Raw genomic sequence first — 25,257 nt, 5'->3', positions numbered from 1 at the left:
CAATGGCATGTGCGACTTCACAGCACCCACAGTACATGAGTTATAAGGGGCCTCCTAATAAATATTTAGGGGGAGGTTGTCTAAATTGATATCGGTCTTTCTGTACATCTCTAATAGTCTTGTGTATCAGGAATGAATATCATAGATTATTACCATGTGTCGATTTAATGTGTTTCTACTCCACACAATGAGCAGCATTCATTATTTATTATACCAAGATTATGTACAAGTCTCATGTTCTGGGTGATACAATGTATTTTTTTATTTTTTTTGCACAAATTTAATTGCACAGATTTTGCACACAAAACAGATTAAGACACAATGTTGCAATCACAGTCACACATCCCTACACACAAGGTAACCCCCCTTGTCAGTCCAATTAAAATGCATCCTTCTGCCACCAACCAGAAAACAGCTTTGCTTCCACCAATCGTTGTCTGGATAACATCCCAGCTCCATAGGGCTGCATGCCCCCCCTTCACTCCCCATCTCTAAGCAGTGAGCGTGAGGATTGATCAGCAGGTCCCTGCTGAGCTGCTTGTATGTAGCACGGCAGCATCCACACCATGCTCCCTGCACCTTAACACTGTCCTCCCTTCCCCCAACCTACCTTTATTACTACTGCATTATATATTTCCCATTTAAAAAAGGAAGGGGGCATTGTTTCCCCCCACAGGGGTGTGTTGTTCTTTTTTTTTTTTGTTTCATTCATTACATCCAGTCTCACCGAAGCCCTGCACCTAGACAGGACGTACGACAAGGTGCAGCAGACGGAGAGAAACGCCGGTCTTTATTGATGGTGAGGACCAAAAGGATCTCAATTGGGCGTCACAAGAACGGACAGGTTTATCCAGCAAGAGAGGGGGGGGAGAAGAAGCAAAGACAGCCATCCCCCCTCCCTCTCCATCCCCAGCCCTCCTCCCCCCTTTTCTCTTGAGGATTTTCCTTGCATCTGGATCCCAGTGGAAAGAGAGAAGAGAAGATGACCACGGTTGGAAAAGATGGTGGTGGAACACCGCACATGCAGTATGTTGGGCCATACCGGCTTGAGAAGACACTGGGAAAGGGGCAGACAGGTGAGTACTGCCGGAAACAAAGATGTAGGAGGGAGGACTGGGTGGGAGCAATCCATGATTCCGTGGGAGGACCTGTGATCAGAGATGGTCTTCATGGTGCTGGAAAATGCCCTTCTACATAAACCAATAAAATCCTGCAGGCTGGGTTCCCTAGACAGCAGGTGGAGGCTTATGGGCCTGTTTCTCCAGGACTGGAGTTGGGTGGAGACAACCATTATTTAATCAAAAGATATGTAGCAACTTCCAAGATGTTATCGTCCAAGGGACAGTAGTATTACCTGGGGGTCAAAGAAGACGGAGCAAGAGAAGCAGCCACGGCAATGACACTTCACCAACTGACTTGTCATTTAGACACCAGAGTCCGTACACTATTCACAAATCCTACCCGGATAGGGGAAGTCCTGAGATACATCTATAGAAGTGCACTGTCATGGTACCTTCATAGTTTAGATTATCTACCGCTAGCTTTAGGATTGCACTTGCAATATATTAGCAGCAGCTACAAACTTTGTCGTTGGTGAATATGACCGGACAGCTTCTACTACAGATGTTGTTACGTAGCGTGTAATGATTTATTACATGTATGGTAGTTCGCCTGACACCGTATTGCCTTTATGAATAATATAGGATTTTTTGCCGTCAAAATATTTAATTGGTTTCTGTCCTGATTGGGAAATACTTATGATTAATTGGGAGAAGCGCTCTGCGATTGGGAATTGTGATGCCATTTTTTGTATAGTGCAGATCTAGTGCATGGGATGGGATATTGGACTTAGACCCGAGAGAGCTGACAATTGTCTTTGTTTGCTTGCAGGCTATTTTGTAGTGAGTAGTGACAATATAGGAGCTGCAGCTTCTCACTTTTTGGGGGTAGCTACTTTTGCCCACACATGAACTTTACTGTCACCAGCACCAATATCTCAATTTATTCCGATCGCCTTTGTTTTACAATTGAGCCTAATAGAAATGATACTGCTTGTTTCTGAGTTGAATATAAGATTCATATTTAAAATGCATTATACCCAGACAGTCATCCATGTCAACTCTATTTCCATATGTTGTTCGGTACCTGATATAGATTCTGAACTACAGAACAACAACTCCCAGCATGGTCTGTCAACTCACTGTTGGTTCACTTTGTTCGGCGAAATCTGGTGAATCTAAAACTTGATTGAAGAAACCCTAAACCTAAAGTCTATCTTATCTACATTTGCTGTGCAGTTGAATGCAATCTACTGTTCCCTGTTATCAGCCATTTCCGGTTGAGGAGAGACTGACTGTCCTTTTCTTAAATGGGATGGGATGACTGAAGTCTAGAAAAATCTCTGCCCTCATGATCACTACTATGTCTATAGCGTCTACATTTTCTGTGTGTATTGTTGAATGTAATCTATTGTTTCCCGTTATCAGCCATTTCAGGTTGACCGTCAGGACGTCTAAAAACAATATCTGCCCCCATGATCATATCTCAAGGCCAGGGAACTTCCAAAAATTTAACTATACATATGTATGAATGATATTAGCAGTTCTATTTATGCATTCAACTTTGAGAAAAGTTCTGACGTTAGACCTAGTGGTCCTCCGGTATCCATCATCAGGAAACATGTGGCTGTTGTACAATATAGGGATTGTTACCGGTGTGAAATAGACTATATTAAATTGTGCGGACAGATAATCTCTTGACTACAGATGTGCAGTGCTGTATGTAGACGGCTCTCATTGACATGTACATCAGAGACTGGGTTTACTTCTAGTATGGTCTGTCCTATAGGTAAATCTGAGTGATCATGGGAAATGCCTGCTATATACATAGTGACTGTTCGAGTGTGGTAGTGCGTGGGTTAATTTTCATTTTGACAGCGCCGGTAGCGTGCATGCTTGCGTGTTGCCATCCGTCATACAGGGGAACAATAGCCACAGCTCAGATTCTCAAGGGCTTGGTGAAGGGGGGATGTGTCGTGTCCAAGGAGGGTTAGGATATGGAAGGATACAGCTATTTATTTGTCTTTTTATTCTGCGGAAGGAGTAGCAGGTGTTGGGACTGACCGGTGTGGAATTAGCCTGGGGAAATTATTCAACTGAGACTTCCAGGCAATGTGAAAATGATCCATATGCCCCCCTTCTGTCAGTTCACACACAAAGGCAGATGACCCACTCCCCCCGCACAAAGACACACACACAATATGTCAGGACATATCGCTTCAGAGATACACCTCTCACCTCTACCTAATATACAGACACCTAATACACACACCCCTGAGTGTCTTATAACAAACAAAGGCCCGGATTATACCTCAGACCTACTATACTTTATTACTATACACAGATAAATGCTGCTATACATACATGTGCGTATGTATATATATATATATATATATATATATATATATATATATATATTAGATATTTTTATTTATTATTGATTGGCTAATACTTATATAGATAGATTTGTAAATGTAAACATATACATAGATGTAAGAGCGATAGTAAATGAATAGGTGGATAAAAAGATAGATTTGGAAATGGAATAAAAGATACATAGATATTAGAGATATATTGAATGAACGAATGGATAACTAGATAGATTTATTTGTAAATATAATCATAGACACATAAATGTGAGAGATATTAAATGAATAGATGCATAGATTTATTTGTAAATGTAATAATAGATACATAGATATAAAATTGAATGAATGAATGAATGAATGAATGAATGAATAGATATTAGATAGATAAATATTTGATAGACAGATTGATAGATACATTTCTAAATGTAATAATAGATACATAAATAAATAAATATGAGAGATTAAATGAATGGATAGATAGATATGAGATAGATTTGTAGATGTAATCATAGACACAAACATAAATATAAGAGAGATATTGAATAAATAGATGGGTAGATCGATTCATAGATAGTTTTGTAAATGTTTAGATACTTTACAGAGTGCCAAGGCTCTATTGGTCAAGGAACGTGAGAAGATCCATTTAGGCAAAGTTCTCCTTTAACGTGAATAGTCAATATTACTTTTTGCATGTGCAAACAGAAACCCAAATAAATCTGATTGGTCCAATATAATCCCTTATGAAATTGATCCTTACAGATTCATTTGACTTATAATGGGTCCGCCTGGTTTGTTTTTTCACTGGATAGAATAAGGCAGCAGACTATGCTATTCTGTTCATCAGAAACCTGATAGAAAATAGTTAATGGAAGTGTGAACATAGTCTTAGGCTACATTCACACGAGCGTGACAGATTTACGTTTTTAAAAAAACGCACGTAAATCTGTCAGTGTGCGTTGCGTTTTTGCCTCAGTTTGCTCTGCGTGTGGTATGTGTTTTTCATGCACTTGCAAGCACTTTTTTTTTTTTTTCAATGTAATTGATGCGTGAAACACGGACAGCACACAGATGTGCCTCCGTGTGCTGTCCGTGGTTTTCACACACCCATTGAATTCAATGGGCGACTAGGTGCGTGAAAACGCACCAATATAGGACATGCAGTGAATTTCATGCAAAGGACACTCGATGCGTGAAAACTCACGCATTTGTGAATAGCCGCATTGAAATCAATGGGTCTGTGTGATGCGCGTTGTTTAAACGCACAGCACAAGGACGAGAATCACGCTCGACTGAATGAGCCCTTACTGAAATGATATTAGTTATCGGACTGCTATATGTGTTGCTTGAATTATACACAGGAAGTCTGCAGAGTATAGGAAACATCCCCCTCCGCAATCACAAATTTTCCTCAGATAAATCTAATTCTGATAAGATGCTGAAATATTTAGGCTGGCCATAAATGTGCAGATGTTTCTCTAACACCAGCAGGAGGTGAGACATCTGCCCATCCTATGGGTCCCTCTATGCACCACTAACGAAAACTCATAGAGCTCGCCAATGACTCATACACAGTAAACACGATCTCTACCTGAGAAAAGTGAAGGATTGCTTTCATGACACAGAGATTTTTCGTGATGTTGGAAAACCTGTTTGAGTTACTGAGCGTCTTCAGTGCTCCGATTTGATTCTCTTATAGCCTAAACAGGTACCTGACCAGTCTTAAATTTAATGTAGGTCAAAGAGTTTGCATCACACTTTTCTGTGGACTGCGTCTGGTATTGCAGCGCAGCCTCATTTAATTAAATGTGCATGTTATTTCAGTACGGACACGGGATATTTGGCTGCCCGACACCTCGGGCGCTCTTTATCTTCCCGAAGAACAAAGGATGAAGCAAATTAAAGGAGTTGTCTATTAGGGCATATGGACGTCTATGAACCGAAACGGAGAGTTGTTGCATAAGAACGGTTCTGGCAGGGCCAGCCCATCTACAGATGCATTATATGGACGGCCATTTATTTAAAAGGGCACCATGTAATGCTACATAGACAAGCACCATAGACATTAGATTGCCAAAAAATTGTTGGTAACTGCCTGTCTATTGGCAGCTTCAACTACACATTTGTAAATGTTATTTGGAGACAGACACACAGGTTTTCAATGGGATCCACCAACGATCTAATATCTTTGGGTGCTGTTAAACACCTCCTCCCCTGAGATAAGTGTTTCCTCGTACCCTGCTTCTCCATAGTAACATAGTATTTAAACATGAGACATGAAACATGCATGATACCACGGAAATCAGTAATTTCACTCCCACACCATAGGATCTTTACCCCGGCAATTATTCATGTCAGTGGCAAACTTTACAGGGTATTCTGACCATAAACATTTATGGCATAAATCACCAGGAGATAAGTGGCATCGGATGACTGTATTGCGGCTGCATATATTTTCTGACTCTCAATGAGGCAACTGCAGAAATCTATGGGCCCATATTGTACGCAGTCTGTGTGTATGAGGCCTAAACCTCTAAAAACTTGTTAGTGACTACACAGGATAGGTAATAATTGTCTGATAGATGGAGACCCCACCATTGCTCGAATGCAGTGAGGAGGACATTGAGTTGAGCATGCGTGCTGCGGTTCCATTCAAAGTCTGTGGGAATCATGGAAACAGCCGAGTACAGAGCTAAGCTGTTTCTGTCAGCCCTATAGACATGGAATGGAGTGGCGGCCGCATTCTCGACCACCGCTGCATTCGCTTCTCCTCACTGCGGGAGGTGCAGTGATGAGGAACTGGAGGGTTCAGGGCCAACGTTCTCTTGACCAGTGGGGCCCACAGCGATCAGGCAATTATCACCTATCCTGTAAATAGGTATTCATTTTCTATTCTGGTACAACCCCTTTAACAAATGCTCCCCAGGGGTGTCGTGTGTTAATCTCTGTTAGGACAGTAATACATGCCGTAGGTAATCATTACAACCCGTAAAATTTATTTAAAACATGATTTAAGGGGAAACAAAAAACAAATGTCGTAATTGAATTTTTTGCACATTCCGCGTAAAGAAATGAACATATATTAAACACTAAGGGGGAGATTTAGCAAAACTGGTGCAAAGGAAAAGTGAAGTAATTGCCCATAGCAACCAATCAGGTTCAGTCTCTTATTTTCAAAATCTTTTTTGAAATTGAAAGGCAATCTAAATTGGTTACCATGGGCAACTCCTACACTTTTCTTTGCACCAGTTTTGATTACTCTCCCCTTAAATTTTTTTTGTGCCAAAAAGTTAAAACAAAACCTCACACAGCAGCATCGGTGAAAAAAATGAAACCGCTTTTGCTGTCGGAAAGCATTGAGGGAAAACAGAAAAATATGCTTGGTCCTCAAGGCCAAAATGAGCCATGTCCTTAAGGGGTTAAGTTACCCAAATATCTCAAGACACTCTAGGACAGTAATTCTTCACATCAATTTATTTAAATTGGCAAAATGACGTTTAATGTAGTAAAACTGTGTATAGAGTGCAATGCAAAACCTTCCACCTCTCCTCAATCCGGAGCAATAGTCACTGCAGTTTAGACTTTTGTCCTTTTGTAATATTTTGACAATGACCCGTGGAAACATTCACACCTGTTCACATATCCATTACCTTGCCCTACCTTTGTATGTGTATTCTCTTTCAGGCTTTCTGATAAGATATATATATATATATATATATATATATATATATATATATATATATATATATATATATATCAGTGCTGCAGATGTTTAATCCCATTACTCATTATATTCTTACGATGCCAATTGTCAAAACATGGTGGAATAGATCATATCTATATTCATATCTATATCTCTGATTCTATATTCACCAGAGTGGATATCCGCTCCCTTGTTGCCATGTATTACATGGTCACCATTTATTTGGAGAGGTCTGGCCACCCGCAGATATCACCAGGGGTTTCATCAGCTGGATCCATAGTGAATAGATGATCGCCGGGATGGCTTAATTTTTTTAGAGGGGTGTCCAACTTTGTTAAAGGGGTTCTCCAGGCATTTTATATTAATGGCCTATCCTTAGGATAGACATTCAATATCAGATTGGTGGGGGTCTGACTCCCATCACCCCCGCCGATTAGCTGACTGATGGGGCTATGATGATCGTCGTCGCCGCCACCTTTTCACAATTTACAGGCACAGCACCGCACACATCTGTTGCTGCTGTGGCTGAGATTGCCGGCTCCGGTCCCATTTAAGTGAATAAGACTGAACTGCAAACCCAGGCACAGCCACTATGGATGTGTATGGCGCTGTGCCTGGTAAACACTGAAGAGGCCGCGGTGACAACTGCTTCAACCCCCTTAGTCAGCTGATCAGCAGGGGTGCAGGGGTGCCGGGAGTCAGATCTCCACCGATCTGATATTAATGGCCTATCTTAAGGATAGGCAATCAATATAAAATGCCCGGAGAACCTCTTTAAACCACCGCATACTCTAATTTGGGCACTTTTGTAGCTTTTTCCTATTGACTTCAATAGGGAAAATAGAACATGTAAAGCTGTAACATGGTCAGATTTTTTGCGATGGTCACAAGCTCACTTGCAACTTTTTCTCCACATAGAAGTTTGTGTTAATGTCGCAATTTTATCGCAACTCATGGGTGCTGCCGTGGAACCCTGCCCTTGCAATCTCTGCTCTTTTGCAGTGTGACACGAGCACACGACTATACCCGCTGTGTGAGCAAGGCCTGATCCAGATGATTTTCCTCTAATTATATATATATATAGGAGGCTATGTATTTCCTTATTAGTCTTGATTGCTGATTCAGTTGTACTACGTTATTTGGTAATTAAAATACTCCGCCTGGAGTTGATGCATAGTGGATGCCGTAAGCCGAGTGCTTCTGCTGCATTTGGAAAAATCACTACACTGTTGGGGTCCTAAGCTACGTACACTGATATATGTTTTAGTGCCCTTTTCTTTTCCCCATAGCCTTTGGATTTCGATCCTCAGATTTTTTTTTTATCTCCGTAAATCCTTGTTTATCTGAATCAGGCAGTGCAGAGAAATAAGTGCTGGCATCATCTCAAATGTCAAATTTTAACATGTTTATTTCCCTTCACATATTAATACTCCTATCCATTTCACCCAGATGAAGCAGAAGGAATTCTGTTGACATTAGTAGAAAAAGCTGATTACTTCCACCATGGTGGTGATGTAAAAGCTCACATTTACATTTTTGCCCCAGGCCACTTTTCCTTTTTCTATCCCATACACCCATGGTCTTTTATGTCTTTATGGTTCCAGACCCCCGCTGCATCCCATCTGTACTGAATCAATGCACTAAATTGGTTCAGGCGTCTTTTAAGATAATCACTATATTAGGATAATGCAAAACTAGGAAAGTATTGATACTAAAAAAGCTACAAAAAGTGAGCAAGGTCCCATCTTTCATGCGTTTTCCAAGCCTTCCTGCACATTAATAAGATTCTCCAGGAATATATCAATAGGACATTGTATCTATCTAATATACTCACATTTGATATTCAGTCTATAAAAAGAGCCGATCTTATTGACCAAGACTGAAACCGGCCACCATTAGTTTATATATGTTCATCTCTAGGCCTGGGGTACATACATGAATAGAGTGTTACCCATGACTGGCTCTTGAGGATTACATTTCTTGAGTATATTAGAAATTTAGGACAGTTCTCTTGATCAATTATAGATTCCCATTTGGAAAGCTAAAGGGGGCCTACACTTATATTTTAGGGAAGAGAACTTCTACTTTAGGGCAGCAGTGTAGATACAGATGTAGCCAAGTTTATCTTGATACTGATAACTTGCTGCCGCGTCATATTACACAACAAAAGCCATTAAAAAGTCATTGAAAAAGTCAAGTCAAAGTTTCTTGCCACTGTGTATTTAATGTGTAAAAAGTCAAGATAAAGATGGCTACATCTGTAGGGGGCCCGTTGGTGCTCTATATCTGGGTCACTCCCATTCATATAGGGATCAATTCCAATAATAGAAGTATAATAGAGAATTGAAGTACATGCAATTCCTTAAAGGGGTGATCTCATGAAGACGACCCCTTTTGGGGCATGTTCAGACATGGCGGAATTTTTCCGCTGCAAATGTTGCTGCAGATTCGTTGCGAATTTGTAACATTTTCATATTCGACAGATAATTCAGACGTTGCGGATACCACAGCAGACTTGCCACGGATTTCATCCTTTGCATTGAAAGAATGCTGCGGTGTGAAAATTCTGCAGTGGAATTCAACAGCAATTCCGCCATGTCTGAATGTGCCCTTACAATTGTGGCCAGGTCCAGCTTTAAAAACTATGTTGGGTCATACATTTCCTGACCGGTTCCAGAGGGCATGCACTTCATCAACATTCACTGCTTCCACCCAGGTCGCAAAAGAAGGTTGACATCAATCTGTGCATTATGGGTGATTTTTCCTATGTGATATATGTCTATAACATTTCTTATAGTTGATGTCGAGTCGTTCTATTGATGTCGAGTGGTTCTCCACCTAGCCCTCTAACATCACTAGTGTAGGTTCACCAATTACATATGTGTTTAACCCTTTAACTCACACGACCATACAGCCTTCAGCAGTGTCATGCATTTGCTCAGGCAAGACTACATCTAAGCTTATATATATTCATTGTAATGTTTTCTGTTCAGACTACTTTAAATATAAATGTCTTATGATAACCAGCATCACCGCCTACCTTATTATATATAAAAAAGGAAGCGTGCATTAAAGGCTACATTCACATAGCTCGCTGTGCTAGGACTTTGATTTCAGTGACATTGGCAGAATGACGCAGTGGGAAGGGGTCTTGTATTCACACATTCGCTACGGTGTAGATGGTTTCCCCTAGCAACTAAGGGGATGTCCTGCAGCTGTCACAGCTACATCACGTAGATTTAGGAGAAAAGGATAATACGGCTGGCTGGATTAAGAGCAAACATGTGCATTACTTCTTTTTAAGGAAAAATACAACTTCATATATGTACAGCTTCTGAACCCCTTAGCTTACCCATACTGGACAATTGAATCGACTTATTTGCGGTTTTTTTTTTTAAGGTCAAATATTAATACATTTACAGGGGTATGCTAAGAGGAAAGAAGGTCCATAGTAAAAATAAAAATGATACCTCCTTCTGGTGCTGGTTACATAGGATGGTTAAAAAAAGACATATGTTCATGAAGTTCAACCAGGGGAGGGCAGAGGACGGAGAAGGCGTAAACCTTAGAACTTTCCCCTATTGTTCCAGAAGAAGGCAAAAAAAAACCCACCATAATAATCTTTATATAGCGCCAACATATTCCGCAGCACTTTACAATTCAGAGGAACATGTACAGACAATATCAGACATTACATAGTGACAAAACTTTTTCAAACAAGTGGAGTAAAGACCCTGCTCGCAAGAGCTTACAATCTATGAGGAAATAAGGGAGACACAAAGTGTAAAGAGTGTATGTTTTCTACAACGGTCCAGACATTTTTTATAAGCAAAGTATACATAAAGCTGCATGAGCCGGTCACCAGCCAGGAAAATGTGTATGACAGATATGATGTGCGTTACGATGCAAGGGGTGCAGGGGATAATGCTGAATGAGGGGGTCAGGTTCTAATGACTAATGTAATAGGGGGCAAAGGAAAGGAGTCAGATTAGGGAATGCGATAGGCCTGTCTTAAAAGATGTGTTTATTTTAGGGCACGCTTAAAACTGTGGATGTTGGGAATTAATCTGATTGTCTGGGGTAGCGCATTCCAGAGAACTGGTGCAGCACAAGAAAAGTCTTGGGGACGGGAGTTGGAGGTTTGGATTTTGGAGGATGTTAATCTAAGGCTGCTGGAAGAATGTAGAGCATAGTAGGGTGGTAGAGAGAAATATATGAGGGAGGAGATGTCAGGAGGTACAGCACTGTGGAGAGCTTTGTGGGTTAGTGTAACAAGTAGAAAAAAAATTCTAAAGGGAATGGGCAACCAATGGCACAGCCAATGTAACCTAAAAGACCTTGATCCCAAGTGGAAGGTGCTCCCCTTTTGGAAGAAAAATAGTGAAGAGTTTCTAGTATACAACATTGACGAGCTTGTAGAGAGGAGGAAGCGGTGGGCAAGTGGAGGGCACCAACCTGCCCTGAGGCACTCCTCTCTCTATCGTACGCACACCCTCTCTCATTTATCATTTTTTCTCAGACATCAGCCTGACCAAACAGTTTTTTCACGGCTATTATCAACTGACAGAAATATGTCACAATAGATCATTGTACAGTCGTCTTCACCGCCTTAGTTATTGTACATGTAAATAAGCCTATTTAGAAAATACATGTTTCCCCTTTAAGAAACATATAAAAATGACTGTGAAATACATGAAACGCATTAAACGTGTTACATTTTAATTTAGCAGTCTTTATAAACACATGTGGTCGGCTCATTGTTATTTTGACAGCACCATTGGTTCCTGCTAATGATGACGGTAACACAAACAGAGGGGACTTGCAAAGCTTATGCTGAGGAGGCAATAGGAAACCTTTACCTGGTATCACTCTCTTTCATGAATCTCCCTTCTATAAGGGTATAATGTAGTTGAGCCGCAAACAGGATGTTACCAAATAAGTTAGTGCCCTTTTGGGACCCCGGCTGCCCTTTAAGCCTCAAACTACAGAGCTATACATACTTGTCTGTGCCAGTGGATGGTTTCCGGCTACAACACAGACGCCTGGTTTCGCAGATTGCTCATATCACAATAGCGGCCATTGTTTGTGTTTGAGGACCATATTCCTCAACCCCTTCTCCCCCTGAAATGACCCATGGTTGTTTAGATCCTGAATTGCCAGTTCCCATAAAACTAGGGAGTGTCAGCATTTCCATTTTAATATTTCCCCTGATTTTATAGGTTGCAAAAACTTCTAGAGTCTATGATGATTCCCCCCCCCCCCCCCTAATGCAGCCATGGCAGGAACATCATGCCAGTTGTAGATTGCTAGAAGTAAGAAATCCGGGGAACCTCTTGAAAGAAGATTATTAAGTGAAGCGCAGACTCAGAAAGTCCTGGTTTTGGCATAATTACTGCATATTACCAAGGACAAGCTGAGTTCTGCAAAAGGCGACCTTCTGACTTCAGATTAGCGGATAATCTGGGGACACATTGCGTGTCTGCAGTGCTCACTGTGCACTCATAGTCAAGCAGGTCTTTCCTAGCAGATATGGTGGCAATCTCTATATGAGTGTGGTGTATATATTGTGCAGTATAATGTATGTTTTCTCTGACTAGAAACATATAGGAGTAAATCTGCTTCTAAATCTCTCGCCCACTTATCTGCTTTTACAGCTTCGCTTTTACTGTAAGAGGCTCTATGATGTCATAGCAGCTGATTACAGCCAATGAGATCTCTCCTTTACGCAGCTTTCCATCAGGTCGCCGAGCTGGCAGAAGAGAGGAGAGAATTCACTATGGAGGCGTAAATCACTGTGCCAGACCTCCCATTACAGACAGCAGCAAATATGCTGGGTTTTTCTATCTTTTTTTAAAATTTATTGTTGAGAGTACAATGATGTTATCGGTAGATTAGATTATTTAATACATAGGAACAAAATGTATGAATATTTACTAGAGGAAAGTTAAAGAAGCTGCTGGAGTTGATTCTCCCTATCCGTCAATTCGCCAACCACTGGGCTAAATATATTAACTTTATGATATATTATGAATGACAGGTCCTTCTCTTTCACACAAGCTGTATGCAATATATTATGTCATATACAGTCTATATGTACAGGCTGAGGGCAAGAGAGGAGGCCTCATTACAAAGATCAAGTTGGGCTTCTCATTACGATGCCATGTTTGCCACCTATGACGGAAGGGCATGATGTTTGTTTTCCCTTCCATGACTCTTGGGCCAATTGCCAACCCTTCATTGCAAACAGAGAAATTCCTCTGGAAAAGGGAGTCCCCCATATATTTTTCCACCTACAAGCAAAGGGGATGGGACTAACTAGTTTTAATTTATTTTATTTTGTCCCATAAGACTTCTTACTATATCATGATAAAGGCAGAGTGATACCCAATAGGGACCTAATAGGGACATTACACGCTTGCATTTTATTTGACATAGAATTACTACAATGTACAATTTGTATATATATGAAATGAGAACTATACAATCTGCGCTGCATTATATACAATAATGCGTGCGTCTATATACCATGGTGCCTGCATAGGTCCTTGTCACTGCTCAGCACTGCAGAGTTATATATAGAGCCTCTATCTGCAGTCTCAGTGCTGCCTCCGTGCACTAGGATTACAGAGACCAATGGAGGTCAGGCTCATACAAAGCAGGATTAACTCCTTCTTTGCCAGAGAAATGCAGATTCTCCATTCATTTCAAAGCTTCTCTTTAACCCTCATCCACTCATTCACACAAATAGAAGTAAAACGATTTCTCCAATCCTAAATATAGAGCTTTAGCTAGTGATCACAAAAGGCGGGGACATCAAATGCCAGACTATTCACTGTTGTTGAGAAAATTATATAAAAAAACAAAAAATTCATTAAATGTAATTAGTAACATTAATTGCACTGTAGATGGATGAGCCGCATGGGTTGAGAGCGCATGGGTAAACGGGCCATTACTATATCCAATATGTGGTCCTCTCCTCTGACCCATTTTTTTAAGTTACCAAATTACTTTTGTACTGAGATTTAGTTGTTCAGGACCCTGGACAGTCATTGACATAGGTGTAGTTAGCTGGATTGGAAGTGAGGGGAGGACTCCATAGGTAATAACTCGTTATTCATGAAGCGCATCTGAAACCAATATGTCTTCTCATTAGCTTTAAGGGGTTCTTCGCTTTGGATAATCTCTACATGTCGAAGGGTCCCTTGACATTAAGACCACAAAGTGTGCCCCAGCTGGGACCCTCGGCGGACAGCAGTAATCTGTGGGGAAACTTAGCAGCAAGTGTTCAATTTCCCTGCAGTGCCACCACAGGTGAAATTAAGCATTACACACAGTTTATTCATATCAATGGCTTGTCTGTGTAATGCAGGATAGGACAGGTCCTCTAGAGCGAGAGACACTCTTTGTAACTGCTCTCCAGTATGGTCAAGAGACGACAATCCTGAACAGAGGAGGAATCCATTAACTGGACAAGCCCTTAACCACTATATATATATATATATATATATATATATATATATATATATATATACTACATTCAACAGGCAGGTTAGCTGTTGCCATTGTTAGTTTTATATTATTGTATCACCTCATAATAAATAATCTGAACTGTATATTTGTTTTCATTACTTACAATAATGAACATGTAGATTCTTGCTGGATACCTTCTTTAAAGGCGTTATTAATATTGGGGGTACACAGAGTCCATGCAATCCTCATCTGAGACAGAAATGCTGCACAAATTGGCTGTCACTCTAAAGAACACAAATGTCTGTGTGTTACAGAGGTGTTTCTCTAGTGAATAGCCTCTGCACCCCCCACGCAAAACAGTGGATTACCAGGGGTACCGGCAGCAGAACCTCCACAATCAGCCACAGTTCCTGGTAAATCAGGGGTTGAACACGGATTGTCCAAATTAGACAGCCCCGGTAAAGATAGCGAGATATATTTTATTATTATTACTATTAATAGTAATAAGCGCCAGACAGTACGTTTTGACTCACTTTGACCATATGAATAGTGTTTCTCCAGAATATCAATTCTTTTGTTGGGGTTTTCAGGATTCTCGATGGCCTGTGCTCAGACTCTTTATCTGTCTTAATTCAAAAGTATTCAGACGTCCATAGTGTCATGTAATCATGATCACTGCACATTGCAGGTATTTTTTGTCCACCATGTCAAGCAGCAATTGGCTGCCACAGTAACACGACGTGATGTTCATAATGACTAAGTTTAAATCAAAACAGTGGACCAGAACAGAATTCATAAGGCATGTATGTTATATGTATGATAGTAAACTTTTTGCTTATATATTATGGCAGCATTTTTAGATTTTCCAGGATTTTTCATAATCTTGGTAAATATGTCCAAAAAACGTCAGGTGTGCTACTAGTGGAAGATTAGTCACGAGATGGTCAAACTCCTCACCCGGTGATATCATTTTCCTCACTAACTGAACGATATTCCTTTCTTCTTTTGATGAAATAGTTATGTGCAGTTCTGCATTCACAATATGGCACTACGACAGTTACGTGGATTATCTCTGTTTGATGTAGGCACCCTTCACTGGGGTTCATTGGTATGCCATAGCTTGCCCTGTCAGAAGATCCATACCACCTATTGATTACATTGGGTTCTAAAGTAAATTATAAAGGGAAAGAGATTTGTAACTAGAAGGGATTTCTCCTCTTCTTGTAGTTTGCGGCTGCAGGTTTCTTAGTGGTTGTTCTTAGACGTGACGCCTGTCAAGGTGCACATTGATTCAGAGGAAAGGATACCTGTAAAACATGGTGCTCACAGGTCACAACATCCCATGTTCCCCAGATCATTTACAATCCACAGAAATCACAAAGCAGATGGATAGTGAGCAGATCAGGGCTAAGCTGTGCTGGGAGATTACAGGGGGAGGTATTTGTATAGGACGGAGGGGTGGGCAGATGGTGCTCTATCAAACTTCATCTCTCTATCCCTTTCTCTCTTTCTCTCCATCCTCTTTGTCTGGTTTGCTCTTTTATCTGCAGTAATACACTTCCCTGAATATGGAAATATTATATAGTCCACCCATAGATGTATGTCTATAGTTGATCGGAGAAATGGTGAATAGTAATGTTATCAGTGGGTTTAACAATTTGTTTCTGAATAGTATCAAGGCGAAAGACTCCCCAAATTACAGCCTTACATGAGCAAGTGGGTCACAGAGTTACGCATGGGTACTTCCAGTTTTATAGGAAGGGATGTTTTACTCTTGTTTATATCTATTCTTTATTATATAATGTAAATTTCTTGTTTTGAGTTTATGATCTTTCATAAAAATCTATTAAGCTCTTTCCGTCCCAAATAACTTGTCATTCTAATTGCCTTTTTTCCTATGAAAATGTTATAAAGCCGGTCCCCAAGAGAGCGCACATATCTTCGAGCCCACACGCACCAGTATTAGACGTCCTGCGTGACACAACACATTTTGCATGGACTTCGGGGGCTGATACATTAATAAATTCATTGCACGCAGAATGTAAGTTACCCCAAACATACAACTACCCTCGGCCACCAATTTTTCTCTTTCCTACCTCAGCCCAGATGCTAATATAATGCTAATGAAGGGAGACACAAGTAAAACTAAAATGGAGTCTTTGTTCTCGACGCTATAGTGATGTCATACATTAAACCGTGTACACATATGGGGCATCCCTATGCACGGGACAATGAGAGGATTTATTTTGGGGGTACTTATCATTGATTGAACGAACTACCCACATTTTTTCCTGTTTCTGACCATTTTACCTAGATAAGGCTAACAAAATAATAAAGTAAAAAGATATCAGCTCCAATTTGGAACAATAAGAGATTCCTATTTGTCCTGCAAAAAAACAACAAAAACAATGGTTAGAATAAGAAATAAAATAAAGTCTTTAAAGTGCATAATTCCAAACTGTGTTTTTTTCTCGGTATCAAGGCTTATAATTCCCATTCATAAAAGGCTTAAATCACTTTTCCCGGATTTTAATACTGATGATCTATCCTTAGGATAGGTCATCAATATTAGATCGGTGGGGGTCAGTCAGTCCCACTCAAGTGAATGGGACTGAGCTGCAATAACAGACACAGCCAATACCAAATGTATGGAGTTGTGACTGGTAAACAATTAAGAGGTCCCAATGCTCGCCGGAGTGCTGCTGCCCCCTCAATCACCTGATCGATGGGGGTGCTATTAGTCAGACCCCACCTGTCTGATATTAATGGTCTACCCTAAGGATAGGTCATCAATATAAAATTCATGATAAACCCCTTTAATATTAACTTGTCTACCCACCTATGACTGAAAGGGAATCTGTCAGCAGTTTTGAGGCCTCAAAATTGCTGACAGAGCCGTACTGGCGAGGGGGAAAACATTATAAACATATCATTTGTCTCGGTCATGACAGTTGCATGACTGAGAAAACGATGTTTAATGCCCCCGTTATCATGATCGGAAGTGGCACTAAAGCAACTTGCATGACTGAGACAAAAGGTATGTTTACAATGCCCTTCCCTTCCCCTATATAGCTCTGTCAGCAGTTTTGAGGCCTCAAAACTGCTAAGTGATTCCCTTAAGTACGCCAACATATGTGATCTCATTGTTCTGTATATGAAGGATTCTTTTGCATAGAGAGATATTAATGTCTAGAGTGATGACGTCATTGTAGAATACAGCAATATATGTCATCATGACTTACTAGACAATCCGATTAATTCCCAATATCCACAGTTTTAAACGTGTCCTGAAAACACATCTATTTAGACAGGCCTATAACATTCCCTAATCGGACTCCTTTCCATGGCCCTCCTTTTAGATTAGTCATCAGAATAAGATTCCCTCACACTCCTTCTCTTCATGTCCGTCATACACGGATACCGGCTGGTGACCGGCTCATGCAGCTTTATGTTACCACCGCATGTGTATAAAAATGGCCGGACCATTGTACAGAACAAACACTGTTACACTTTGTGTCTCCCTTATGTCCTCATAGATTGTAAGCTCTTGCGAGCAGGGTCCTCACTCCCCAGGTTTGAACTGTAAATGATCTTTGTCACTATGTAATGTCTGATATTGTTTGTTTCATGTCCCCTCTAAATTGTAAAGTGCTGCGTAATATGTTGGCGCAATATAAATAAAGATTATTATTATTATTATTAGAAGAGGTGTGCTGGTGTCTTATTAGACACATGTACAATGGAGTGACGTTTGATTTTTAATAGGTTCCAACAGGTGAACTAATATGCAGGGTATAATCCCAGATTTCGATGCCCCTAAAAAACCCATAACATCCTGAATATAGTGATAGGATCCATTTGTTAATAAATCAATAAGATTTGAATAGAATAATAATGAAATAGTCCTATAATATGCGAGTCATAATTTCCAAGTCATTAGCAGATATACAGGAGCGTTCATGTGTGGGATGTATGGGTTAATTGTTATCCAGTATAGTCAATACATTTTTCTGCAGGTCACGATTACTTAGAAATAAACTAATTATTTTAAGGCATTTAATGATATACAAAGGAATATTATACTTGTAGGCTGTGGTTTCTATAGGTTGCCGGAGACACAAGAGGTTCCATAATATTTTTTTTGCTTGTACCTATTGATAATGTAGTTGTAAGAGAAGTAAAAAGCCTGGCCTAATAATAACAACAGGATTTGTCTTTAGTAGTTATTAGAAGAGGGATAGGGAATGTTAAACGATATCTTCTGATTGGTACAAACCAGTGGTAAGAATTCCTAATGTTATGGGGTCTGTCCCAGAGATAAGATCACTTTAAAGGGATTGTCCGCTTTTCATAGTCCCTTTTTTGTTAAAAGGGTCCTTTGACAATAAGCTGATCACAAGGTGTCCCGCTGCATTATCCCCAGCAATCAGCTGCAATCTGTGGTGGGCGTACTAGTCAGCAAGAGTTCAATTTTCCTGCAGTGCCCCCATAGGGGAAAGGAAGCATTACACAGTTCTAATTTAAATTAGTTTGCTGTGTTGGGTCCTCCAGAGCTAAAGACCCTCGTTGTAGCACACTGGCTAGTAGAAGAGAATCCTGAATGGGAGACCTCTACCTTTTAAGTCAGAATTCCCTAATAGGGTACCAGACAGACCCTTTGAGCCCTGTTTATCAGATACACCTAGGGCCATCTGTCCTTCTCTAGCTGGTACAATGATGACGCATCTTCTCATCCTAGTACCACCTATACAGTGCTGATGCATTAGCTATGAACCTTATATGAGAAAAAGGGAGCATTATGTTCATCATGTAGAGATTTTCCTATGTCAGAAAGTGCTTCCAAGTGTCTAAAGTGCTCATTATCCTGTCTCTCACTTGGCTTGCTTCTTAACCAAAGTATTGGACTAGTGTATGGTCAGTGTGATACATGGCCTATGAGCCTATGACATTTGTAAAAGTACCATATACTCTGATAAATTTAGTGTAGCACGCACAGAAGATGCTGCTTATGTAGGTGGGAGCCTCACGTACAGCAACCGGCTTCATTCAGAGAGTATATGCCGCTAGTTTACACGTTCATGTTTACAATGTCATATGGACATACTGTGTGTTTGTAAGGCTTATTTGTCAAATAATTTCGTGCAGTATAACAGCAACGTGCGCTTTGGTATGAATGCTAACACCGAGGAATGTACTCCAAAAAAAACAGAACTGTCTTTGATAAATCCAGACCCTCGACTGGTATCTCTGGCTTTGAAAGTTAATCTCTTGCAATTTCCCTATAGGTTCCTCTTCCATCTGTTGTCTGCTTATTTCTCTCTCCATACTCATAACTCTGCTCTTTTTATGCCTGGTCTTTTTTCATTCTCTCTCTTCCTCAAAGCTTTCTGTTATGTTATTCCTATACTTTCATGTTCTCTCGTCCTATTCCAAACGCGGTCCTTTCCCATCTGACTCTCAATACGTTCCACACATTCCTTACAGATTCCCGAGACCATGATGTCTGCGTCTGCGTGATCCTTTTTTCCTTTTACCATCAATTCCTATCATCTTATAACAAATACTTGATTCGTTATTAAGTATTTTTAATTATTGCTTCAATAGGAATGTTTATCCTGACGGGATTGTTTTGCTGAAGACAGAGGAATCTTTCCTTTCAAGATTTGTTTGTATTCAAGAAAATAAGCTCTTCCAAGTTTAATCATTCTTAAAGGCGTTGTTTACTTTGGACAAAGTGTTTTTATAAGAAGGATCCCATAATGAGAAGCTGATCACAAGGTGTCCTGTTGCGGCGATCAGCTGTAATCTATGGGGGAACCTGACAGTAAGCGTTCAATATCCCTGCAACACTTTTTGAAGCACGCAAGTGAGCTTTCTAAAACATGCAATGCCATTAAGGGCCCTTTTACACGGACCAATGATCAAGCAAACAAGCGTTCATATAAACGCTTGTTCCCTATCATTGCTCTGATGTGGAGATTAATTCATTAATATGATTTGTAATATGATTTTTTTTCTGGATCATTATTAGACTTGTTGGTTAAGGAAGTCATAGAAGATCTGACATTTATTCCATGGAGGAATGTTCATTCAATACAATATACATGCAAAGATAATCTACATAATTTCCCATGGGAGATATAGATTGTAACAAAATCATAACCGTTGTATCTTTGTATTGACCAACATGGGAAATTCTCAGTCAATTGTTGTTAAACACTCACAATCCAGTTTGGCAGTTATTTTCGCATCTACGACCATCTTGATAAAGCCGGAAAGTTATCTCATGGGCTCGCCAATACATAGTTTAACAGGGTGTGTGTGTGTGTGTGTGTGTGTGTGTGTGTGCGTGCGTGTGTGTGTGTGCGTGTGTGTGTGTGTGTGTGTGTGTGTGTGTGTGTGTTGAATATCCCATCCAACCATTGGTTGTCTTATGTATTTTCCCCAGTTGTCTTCTTTACTATTATATTGTTCATGTTCCACTTTCACTTCTTGCTTCTTACAAAGTAGATAGCCATCAGACCATGGCACTAGACTGGGGAGCATTAAGTAAAGGGGGTTTTACAATGGGCAATTATCGGGCAGACAAGCGTTCATAGAACATAAACAGGGCAGCGATCAGCAGATAAACGCTTCCTGTGTCTACAGGATGATGTCATCAGTGGCCGTCAGTTTAACACCCGTCTATTCACTCCCATGTCATATACTAAAAGCAGGAGCAGGGGAGGAATAGATGTGCCAATATAAGCGCACAGTGACCATGCATTCATCAGTTAGTCCAGTGGGCAAGAGGGGAAAATTTTAGACAATCTTGCCAGCCAGACCTCAAAAGAAGGTTATGCATATTTGTTTAAAAAGGGACAGTTTCAGGACATTTTGAGGGCGTTTCTAGGTGGAATGCGGATGAGGCTTAAATGTCCTGCGATTTGAGAGTCAAAAGCTAGAAGGTGTTGGATGTCAGGCATTCCTGCCCTGAGAAAATTATCTATGTGGTAAGAGAGGTATGAAAACCTCTTTATTTTGCAATGACAGCGCCAGCCAGTGCAAAATCTGGAACAGGATCCCCAACTATCATGTGTAATTGATAGTACTGGTCTATTCATATGGTGGCTTTTTTTTGGGCCCCCTTAAAGAGTCTCTGTCACCACATTATAAGTGGCCTATCTTGTACATGATGTGATCGGCGCTGTAATGTAGATTACAGCTGTGTTTTTTATTTAGAAAAACTATCATTTTTGACGGAGTTACGATCTATTTTAGCTTTATGCTAATGACTTTCTTAATGCCCAACTGAGCGTGTTTTACTTTTTGACCAAGTGGGCTTTGTGGAGAGAGGTGTGTGACGCTGACCAATCAGTGACCAATCAGCGTCATACACTTCTCTCCATTCATTTATCCTGCACATAGTGATCTTACTAGATCACTATGTGCAGCCACATACACACACATTAACGTTACTCAAGTGCCCTGACAATGAATAGACATTACCTCCAGCCAGGACGGGATGTGTATTCAGAATCCTGACACTTCGCTAACGTTTGTGGTTGATTTACAGCACAGCAGACGTAGTCTCGCAAGATTACACTGTAAACTGTCATTTACAGCTAGACTACGCCTGTTGTGCTGTAAGTCAACCATAAACGTTAGCGAAGTGTCAGGATTCTGAATACACATCACGTCCTGGCTGGAGGTAATGTCTATTCATTGTCAGGACACTTGAGTAACGTTAATGTGTGTGTATGTGACTGCACATAGTGAACAACGCAGGATCACTCTGTGAAGAATAAATGAATGGGTAGAAGTGTATGACGCTGATTGGTCACTGATTGGTCAGCGTCATACACTTCTCTCCACAACGCCCACTTGGTCAAAAAGTAAAACACGCCCAGTTGGCCATTAAGAAACTCATTAGCATAAAGCTAAAATAGGTCATAACTGTCAAAAATGATGGTTTTTCGAAATAAAAAACACTGCTGTTATCTACATTACAGCGCCAATCACATTATGTAGGAGATAGGCCACTTATAATCTGGTGACAGAGCCTCTTTAAACTTGAGGGCAACCGCTACCTCAGCGCCCCCTATAGTTACCCCCCTGACCATACTTATAATAATTATATAATCATTATTTCCTTTCCGATGTAATTCATCCCTGCTCTGTTACCCTCACTGATATTCAGTTTTCCTTCCATTCTTGGTCTATGTCCTTCCCTTTAATCTCACTGGGCAATTTGTTTGCTGTCAGATAATCCAGATTGCACTTCCCTTCCAGTATCTTTCAATAAAGCTCCATGACAACATTGCGAAACAGGCTTGAGACTCCTCTTGTTCATACCTAATGCTCAAGTTGGGGCTTTAAAATGAGGCAGAACGTACATTCTATTTATATCCTTGAAATGAATAATGATAATCAGTACGTAGTAGACGGCAGTGGGCTATTATTTAGGCTCAAGCTTTAACAAAAGCACAGCTACAACCTGGTGGTAAAATTAACATTAAAATTGCTAATTGCTAATTCTACTTTTATATTTTATGGGTACCAGAGGTTTCATTCATGTTCATTTATGCTTTAGACTGGTCATAATGTAATTTTGTTTTATAATAATATTCATATTTTTGGAGGGGAAACATGTATTTTTTAAATTGAACTATATCTGTGATATCTGTAGTACACTTTTATAGAATCGATTAGATAGACAGATAGATATGAAAGAGATATACAGAGACAGATAGATATGAGATAGATAGATAATGTAATGTCAGGATAGGGAGACAGACAGGTGAGCCCTAATCTACCCGCCACTCAGTCCCTGCCTACTTGCACAGCCCATCCTAGTCGACGGCGTACAACTGGGCGACGGTCCCTACGCTCAATATGTGCACGAAAGACAAACGAGAAAAGGGTACACAAAAGCAAGGGATGTGGGGCAGTTGCCCACGGCGACACCGTGAGCAACAGAGAGTAGTGGACGAGCCGAGTCAAACCAGGAGTGTACATGGTAACAAATGCAGAGCAGGAGAATAGTCAGTCAAGCCAGGGTCAATATGAAGCAGAGGTCAATGGTAACAGCAGGAACAGCAGAGCCAGGAAACAGGAGAATCACAGGTAAAGGACAAGCAGCAAATCAAGGTATAAGTAGACCAAGGGCGGGAGCTAGAACCGTCTGGCCAGGCTGCGATAGGCTCTCCCACTCCTCAGCCTACCAGCCTGAGTGGTAGCAGATCGAGTCACTCTAGCAGACCTAGGAACAGATGCAGGATGATTAACCCCGGGCGTCGACACAGAAGCTGTGTCAGGAAAATCCTTCACAGATCAATAAATAAATAGGTAGATATGAGATGGATAGATAGATATAAAATAGATAGATAGATAGATAGATAGATAGATCTTAATCTGGCCATACACTAGTGATTTTAGACTTTCTGAACGACATAAGTTAAAAATCATTGACAATTAACAGATCGATCTCCGCCTTGCTCTGTCATCTGGTGGGGCTTTTATTGATGAGGTGAGGAAGCTCTTTGTAGACCCATCTCACCTCATATTTGATCCCCCATGGTGCACATCTGTTGTTTGATACAAATGACTTTCCAAGTATTCCTGACAACTGCATCCAACAACGACAGAAAAAGATCCAAATTGGCAGATCAAATTTTATCTTCCTTTGATATTCGATTGTCATGCTCGTTCAGATCACTAAAGGTGCCAAAATTCAGCAGAAAACAGTTTAAATGGGCATTTATGGCCATCTAAAATCTCTACTGTATGGCCAACTTAAAATGTACCTATCATGTCAGAGTACTATTTCAGAAGTTTTGATAGGAGGGGTTCTGGGTCCTACCAATCGCTGGCCTTATGGGGCAGAAGCACAGGTGAGAGCTCTGTCCTTTCGGCTGTGAATGGCTTCATTCGGCTGATCCTTCGACTTTTTATTAGCCGAATGCCTTTTGTCAATTTATTCATACACTTCCAGGAAGAATAACAGAGGAATTGCACAACATAAATGCTCCAGCTTTGTTTTCCTGTGGAGAATGTGAGTATTTATAGAAACAGACATTTCAGCAGAGCAGGCAGATCCTCTTTAAATAACTTCACACATGAGAAAATATCAAGAATTCCATTTTTCTTTGCTTTTAATTAGGGTCATTTCTCTTTAAAATCACTAAGAATTAGAGCATTAAAAGCCCTGTATGCATGGAGGATAAATTATTCCAGTACATATTTCTGCTGCAACTATACCAGCATGTGCCTGAATATCATACATTCTGTTTCAATATATTAGCTATCGTTTCGTGCAGACATATGTCGAAAATTAATAAACAATTGGGGGATGGAAGATTTTCTCCCAGTTTTGCAGCCTCTAATTTTTGGACAGAAGTGTGAAGCTATGTGATTGGCGTGCAGCTATTTTAATATCTACAAGCACAGTTCATGTAGCTGAATATCTACTATATCTATATATGGGGTTTGGTTATGGCTCTTTGCTTTTTCTAAGGTGCACTGCAAGGTGCAGAAGGAGTACAATTTCTTTATTGCAATTTTTGGCTTTTTAAGTTTAGTAGAAGTAGCCGGATTTAGTTAATATGAATCTCCTGACATCATGGTTTCCGTTTTTACAAGATCCATGACTCATATGATTGATCTGTTATTTTTGTTAGGA

General features: G+C 40.3%; 1 protein-coding gene across 5 annotated transcripts in view; it reads left to right on the top strand.

Annotated features, from left to right (window-relative positions):
* The first annotated feature begins 495 nt into the window (after nucleotides 1-495).
* Nucleotides 496-25,257, top strand: part of LOC142660783 (serine/threonine-protein kinase BRSK2) — a 155,919-nt gene continuing 131,157 nt past the window's right edge. For all 5 annotated transcript variants that reach the window (XM_075837635.1, XM_075837634.1, XM_075837636.1 and 2 more), the window contains exon 1: nucleotides 496-1,076. In XM_075837635.1, the coding sequence (XP_075693750.1) occupies nucleotides 983-1,076 (94 nt within the window). In that variant the 5' untranslated portion in view covers nucleotides 496-982. The remainder of the gene's footprint in view (nucleotides 1,077-25,257) is intronic.

Source organism: Rhinoderma darwinii, chromosome 9, assembly GCF_050947455.1.
Source record: "Rhinoderma darwinii isolate aRhiDar2 chromosome 9, aRhiDar2.hap1, whole genome shotgun sequence".
NCBI lineage: Eukaryota > Metazoa > Chordata > Amphibia > Anura > Rhinodermatidae > Rhinoderma > Rhinoderma darwinii.
The sequence above is the reverse complement of the archived record's forward strand: the minus strand, read 5'-3'. Positions and strand labels throughout refer to the sequence as shown.